Source organism: Microchirus variegatus, assembly GCF_963457635.1.
Source record: "Microchirus variegatus genome assembly, chromosome: 18".
NCBI lineage: Eukaryota > Metazoa > Chordata > Actinopteri > Pleuronectiformes > Soleidae > Microchirus > Microchirus variegatus.
The window spans coordinates 23,858,222-23,865,673 of record NC_139819.1 but is presented as its reverse complement, the minus strand read 5'-3'; the positions used below and the strand labels follow the sequence as shown (position 1 = coordinate 23,865,673).

Here is a 7,452-nt window from a genome sequence, read left to right as displayed (position 1 = left end):
CACACACACACAGACTTTACATGATACAATATACAATGTACAGGTGAAATAATAATAATAATAATAGACAGATAAACAACACACAAATGTAGTTATTAAAATATAATCATTTATGGCAGTGATCAATACTGTATAGAATCTAATGTTTTGGACTCTTGTGTACATGAAATACTGGCTTTGGAAGAGTTTGTAAACCACTCACTCTCACACACCAAAGTCACTCACCCTCACACACCAAAGTCACTCACTCTCCCACACCAAAGTCACTCCCTCTCCCTCACCAAAGTCACTCACTCTCCCACACCAAAGTCACTCACTTTCACACACCAAAGTCACTCACTCTCACACACTAAAGTCACTCACTCTCACACACACTCAAGTCACTCACTCTCACACACCAAAGTCACTCACTCTCACACACCAAAGCCACTCACTCTCCCACACCAAAGTCACTCACTCTCCCACACCAAAGTCACTCACTCTCCCACACCAAAGTCACTCACTCTCTCACACCAAAGTCACTCACTCTCCCACACCAAAGTCGATCACTCTCCCACACCAAAGTCACTCACTCTCTCACACCAAAGTCACTCACTCTCCCACACCAAAGTCACTCACTCTCACACACCAGTCACTCACTCTCACACACCAAAGTCACTCACTCTCCCACACCAAAGTCACTCACTCTCTCACACCAAAGTCACTCACTCTCCCACACCAAAGTCGATCACTCTCCCACACCAAAGTCACTCACTCTCTCACACCAAAGTCACTCACTCTCCCACACCAAAGTCACTCACTCTCCCACACCAAAGTCACTCACTCTCCCACACCAAAGTCACTCACTCTCACACACCAAAGTCACTCACTCTCCCACACCAAAGTCACTCACTCTCACACACCAGTCACTCACTCTCACACACCAAAGTCACTCACTCTCCCACACCAAAGTCACTCACTCTCACACACCAAAGTCACTCACTTTCCCACACCAAAGTCACTCACTCTCCCACACCAAAGTCACTCACTCTCACACACCAAAGTCACTCACTCTCACACACCAAAGTCACTCACTCTCCCACACCAAAGTCACTCACTCTCCCACACCAAAGTGTCACAAGGCAGCAGAGGACCAGCAGCTCCTGTGTCCCTGTGAGCTAAAATCACTGGTTTTACTCTGTGGACTTTGGTGTGAGAGAGTGAGTGACTTTGGTGTGGGATAGTGAGTGACATAAATGCTATGTTGTATTCCAGTGTTCACACTTGAACTGTCCCTTTAACGTCCTTTAACGTCCTCTTTGCTCTTGGTCACTCCCCCAGAGTCAGTGAGTCATCAGGTGTGATGTTTGCATGTTAGGGAGTAGATAACCAGACATAATCTGTCCTCAGCAGAGTCCACTCCGGCTCAGTCTCACTCCTGTCTCCTCTTCTTCTTCTTCACCTCGTCAGATCCCGGAGGTCCTGGTCTCCATGGCGGCCAACGTCACGCCGGCGGGCTGCGGCCCCGGCGTGGACTCGCTCTACTACAACCTGTGCGACCTGGGCGCGGCGTGGGGCGTGGTGCTGGAGGCGTTTGCGTCGGCCGGCGTGGTCTTCTGTCTGGTGCTCTTCATGACCCTGTTGGCCAGCTTGCCCTTCATGACGGACAGGAACCGCCGCAGCTCGGTGGCCCTTCACGCCGCCCTGCTGGTCTTCACCGCCGGACTCTTCGGCCTCACGTTCGCCTTCGTCGTGGGGAAGAGCTTTGCCACGTGCGCGTCGCGGCGCTTCCTGTTTGGCGTCCTGTTCGCCGGCTGCTTCTCGTGCCTCCTGATGCAGAGCGTGCGGGCCAACGTCCTCGCCCGGCGCAACAGCGCCCCTTCGGCGTGGGCTCTGTGTGCGGGCGCGGTGGCTCTGTGGTTGGTGGAGGTGGTCATCAACGCCGAGTGGTTGATCGTCACCGTGGTTCGCCTCCCGCTGCCGCCTCTGCCGCCGCCGCTGCCCAACGTCACGTCGGAGACCAGCCGGGCCACGGCCACGCCCTGCAACATCGCCGACGAGGACTTTGTCATGGCCCTGATCTACGTCATGGTCCTGATGGTCGCCGCGGTGATGGCGAGCGCGGCCGTGGCGTGCGGCAAACACAAGCGGTGGTTGAGGGAGGGCGTGTGCGTCTTCCTGGCCGGCGTCCTCTCTGCGGGGATCTGGGCGGCGTGGATCGCGATGTACGTCCACGGCAACGGGAAACACGGCCAGCCCACGTGGGACGACCCAACGCTCGCCATCGCCTTGGTCGCAAACGCCTGGACGTTCGTCGTCATCGTCGCCATCCCTGAAGTCTGCTGCTCCAGTGGCGACGACGAGAACCGCCAGAGCGCCGCGGAGGAGCTGTACGCTAACCAGCGCCAAGGCTACGAGAACATCCTGAAGGAACACGGCGCTCAGAGCGTCTTCATGGAGAACAAGGGGTTCTCCATGGACGAACCCAACCAAGGTATCTCCTCTACGACGCTACGAAAGGCTAACGTAGCTTTTTCTGTGTTACTCGACCTTTTTCGTACGTGGTTAGCACTTTCTGGAGGTGGAGTTTGTCTCCGCAGATTCTAACTTGACCATGTTGTTTGACGGGACACCTGTGTCCAGGGTTAGCTTAGCATAAGGGGTGTGGCCAAAAAAATCGATCCACATAAGAATCGCAATTCTCATTTTCTACAATTCAGAATTGATATAAAATATCCTAGAATAGATTTTTTTTATAAAGAGTCATGCTGGACACGTTAGCGGTGACGTTAACGCTAACGCACGACCCGTTTCCGTGACGACTGACTGGAAAAAGATGCGCGTGACATCATGTTTAGATGCCGCGGCACCTTTTCTCAGTTAGCTCCGTTAGCATCGTCTTTCTGTAGATTCTAACTTGACCATGTTGTTTGTCTCTGTGATGGACGTGACACCTGTGTCCAGGGTTAGCTTAGCATAAGGGGTGTGGCCCAAAAAAATCGATCCACATAAGAATCGCATTTCTCATTTAGTACGATTCAGAATCGATATAAAATATCCTAGAATCCATTTTTTTTTAAATAAAGAGTCTTTTTCTGGACACGTTAGCGGTGACGCTAACGCACGTCAGCGTACGTTGACGCACGACGCGTTTTCGTGACAACTGACCAGAAAAAGATGATGTCATGTTTTCGTGCCGCAGCACAGGAGTTTACCAGTTAGCTCCTTTAGCGCCGTTAGCGCGGCTACAGTGTGCCTCTGCTTAGCGTTACTTTCGAGACTCATTTTAACAATCGGGAGTAAACACGTAAACATGACGTCACGCGTGTCTTTTTCCGGTCCGTCGTCACGCGTTAGCACCGCTAACGTTTCCAGGGACACGCGGCGATGCAGCGGCTCGGGTTGTTGCCTCGCAGCACGAAGGGTCACCAGGTTCAGGCGGGTTTTTTTCTCCTGTTTCCACCCACAGGGGGAAAAAAACACATACAGAAGAACGTGTACCGCCACCTGATGGTGAAGTGGTGGTACTGCAGGACCATGAGGCGCGAGTCAACCACGAGCTTTAATGCTTTTAGAGGGTAATAAAGTACAACACATGGGCGTGGACACCAGCGTGATTGACAGCTGGTGTCGTCCAATCAGGGCCTGTTCTCACTTCCTGGATCAAAGAGAGATCATAACTCTTAATGAAGTAACGATGAATGAAAACGTACTTTTACTTTAAGTAAAGTATTTTTAAATATACTCTTTTCACCTCTTAGTACTTTTACTTTTATTTCAGTATATTTTAGGCAGTTTTACTTGTATTTAATTACATCAAAGTATTTCATTTGAATTAAGTATTTGTAAATGTACTCTTTTCACCTCTGGACACTTTTCTTTACTCTTACTTAAGTCTATTTTTACCTACTTTTACTTGTATTTAAGTAAAGTATCATCACAGTAAAAGTACTTTTGGTTGCTTACTTTTTACTTAAGTATATTTTTAGGTTTTTTACTTGTATCTAAGCAAACTATCATCACAGTTAAAGTACTTTTATTTGCGGACTTTTTACCTCTTAGTACTTTTAACTTGTACTTATTTATATTTTTAGGTATTTTACCTGCATTTAAGTATTTAAGTATCATCAAAGTAAAAGTAGTTTTAGTTGAACAAAGTCATTTTAATGGACATTTCACTCTTAATTAAGTGTATTTTTACCTTCTTTTACTTGATTAGCTCTTCAGTGAAGCTAAGCTAACGTGGTCTGTTTTGTGTCATGTGACCGTCGTGTCGGCCATGTTAGTTTTTCTGCAGGAGAACGGTCTTCACAGGACGTCCCACTGGTGAAAAGCTCCTCCCCCTAACAACAACAACAACAACAACAACAACAACAACCCGTCACACTAATGAGAGACGTAATCGTCAATCTCAACGCTTCGAAGCAGGAGTTTGTTTTGAGGGATTTTTTTTATAAAGTTTGTGGAAAAGGACTGAAGAAATCAGAATGTATGACTGTTGTTGTTGTTGTTGTTGTTGTTGTTGTTGTTGTTGTTGTTGTTGTTGTTGTTGTCGTTGTGGTGTGTAGTTGTGTTGCTGACCTCCACAGTGTGAGTCTGTGCTGAATCACACTGGTGTGTTTTCCCCTCTGCCTCGTCGTTAATGAGTCTCTAAATGCATCAGCGCCGCTCCCTCTCATCATCACACCTCCTGTTTGCACCGTCGCCACGGCAACACCAGAGGGAGGGGGGAGGAGGAGGGAGAGCCGTCATTACACGGCAAATTTATGATAATGATGATGTTTGTCATTTATTAACCTTTTAATGTTTGTTATCTGTGATGCTGTAAAAACTGATCTGATATTAAACGTGACATGTGTGTGTGTGTGTGTGTGTGTGTGTGTTACAGTGGTCAAACCTGTGTCTCCGTACAGTGGTTACACAGGTCAGCTGCGGAGTTCAGTTTATCAGCCGACTGAACTGGCTCTTATCACCAAAGCTGTTGGAAACGTGAGTCGCACACACACACACACACATACACACACACACACATACACACTTTAACAAAACACTTGTGTCATAAAATCTACGTCTGTTTCAGTCTACAACGTCTTTAAGAACATGTTTCACGTCTTTATTTCACTGTTAGACAGACTTTAACAACAGGAAACTGAAGTTTATAAACCACTCACTCTCCCACACCAAAGTCACTCACTCTCACACACCAAAGTCACTCACTCTCCCACACCAAAGTCACTCACTCACTCACACCAAAGTCACTCACTCACACCAAAGTCACTCATTCACTCACACCAAAGTCACTCACTCTCCCACACCAAAGTCACTCACTCTCTCACACCAAAGTCACTCACTCTCACACACCAAAGTCACTCACTCTCCCACACCAAAGTCATTCACTCTCCCACACCAAAGTCACTCACTCTCCCACACCAAAGTCACTCACTCTCACACACCAAAGTCACTCACTCTCCCACACCAAAGTCACTCACTCTCCCACACCAAAGTCACTCACTCACTCACACCAAAGTCACTCACTCACTCACACCAAAGTCACTCACTCACTCACACCAAAGTCACTCACTCACTCACTCACTCACTCACAGCAAAGTCACTCACTCTCCCACACCAAAGTTACAATGACTGATTTTAGTGAATTCAGCTTTTAAAATATTGACTCTAGACTTAACTCAGTGACACAAAGTGACCACACGAGGCAGCAGAGGACCAGCAGCTCCTGTGTCCCTGTGAGCTAAAATCACTGGTTTTCTCTATGGACTTTGGTGTGGGAAAGTGAGTGGTTTACAAAGACGTGATCATGTGATGTAGACGTTGTAGATTATATTCCGTATTCGTGTCTAAACTCTTTTCTCTCAGCGTCCTCTAGACTCTGCGTCACATGACCTGGTGATTCCTCGAGCGACTGCGGCCTCAGTGGTGGACGACAGCGCGACGTCTGCTCACGTCAGGACTCAGACGAACGGACACGGGGTAGGTGTGTGTGTGTGTGTGTGTGTGTGTGTGTGAGTGTGAGTGTGTGTGTGTGTGTGTGTGTGAGTGTGTGAGTGTGTGTGTGTGTGAGCTTCCGTCTCCATGGTAACCTCAGGTCGACCATCAATCGTCTCTTTGTCTTTTTGTCTCCAGGTTTTTTTAGTGTCTTTGTCTTTTTTTAAATCCTGACTTCACTCTTTGATTTAACTTTTATTTATTAAAGTTTAATCCAAACAATGGTTTTTAGACCTGAGGAGAAAATATGACGTCTCTTTTCCATCTTAATGTTGTAAAAGATGAAGTTATTTATTTTAACGCTACTTTAGAGTACTTTAAAGTACTTTATCTTGAGTAGAAAATTTGTTTTTTTCTGAGTATTTTTTACTTTTACTTGGGTAGAATTTAGAGAAATTACACTCAAGTAAAAGTACTTTTAAATGTTCTCTTTTCACCTCTGGGTACTTCAACTCTTAATGAAGTATATTTTTACCTACATTTAAGAAAAACGTATACTCTTTTCACCTCTTAGTACTTTTTACTTTTATTTCAGAAGGCAGTTTACTTGTATGTAATTACATGAAAGTAAAAGTATTTCATTTGAATTAAGTATTTGTAAATGTACTCTTTTCACCTCTGGCCACTTTTCTATACTCTTACTTAAGTCTATTTTTACCTACTTTTACTTGTATTTAAGTAAAGTATCATCAAAGTTAAAGTACTTTTCGTTGCTTACTTTTTACTAAAGTATATTTTTAGGTATTTTACTTGTATTTCAGTAAAGTATCATCACAGTAAAAGTACTTTTAGTTGCTTACTTTTTACTTAAGTATATTTTTAGGTATTTTACTTGTATCTAAGCAAACTATCATCACAGTAAAAGTACTTTTATTTGCGGACTTTTTACCTCTTAGTACTTTTAACTTGTACTTATGTATATTTTTAGGTATTTTACCTGCATTTAAGTATTTAAGTATCATCAAAGTAAAAGTAGTTTTAGTTGAACGAAGTCATTTTAATGCACATTTTACTCTTAATTAAGTGTATTTTTACCTTCTTTTACTTGATTAGCTCTTCAGTGAAGCTAAGCTAACGTGGTCTGTTTTGTGTCATGTGACCGTCGTGTCGGCCATGTTTGTTTTTCTGCAGGAGAACGGTCTTCACAGGACGTCCCACTGGTGAGAAGCACCGCCCCCTAACAACAACAACAACAACAACAACAGCCCGTCACACTAACGTCACGTCGTCTTCTTCTTCATCGTCTTTTTCGCGCTCTCTGGAAAAAAAAACTTCGGAAAGATCCAAACTTTGTCTGAGAGTTATATTTAGTTATCTTTACCTTTCAGAATAAAAGTCTTTTTGCAAACATTCACAGAAGAAGAAGAAGAAAGTTCTGATGCGGGGGAGGAGAACTTTGAAGCCCCGCCCCCAAAAAAACACAATAACCTTTAAATGAAAGTGTATTTTTGTCACGTTTAATGAGTTAAA

The 7,452-nt window shown here is 45.0% G+C and overlaps 1 protein-coding gene across 1 annotated transcript; it reads left to right on the top strand.

The window, feature by feature from the left end:
• Nucleotides 1–1,470: 1,470 nt before the first annotated feature.
• Nucleotides 1,471–7,146, top strand: gprc5c (G protein-coupled receptor, class C, group 5, member C; the record flags this gene model as incomplete). The annotated part of the gene is made up of 4 exons (XM_083904696.1): nt 1,471–2,473; nt 4,868–4,968; nt 5,854–5,967; nt 7,114–7,146. The coding sequence occupies 4 exons, from the start codon at nt 1,471–1,473 to the stop codon at nt 7,144–7,146; spliced, it is 1,251 nt and encodes a 416-aa protein (XP_083760822.1).
• Between the last annotated feature and the right edge of the window lie 306 nt (nt 7,147–7,452).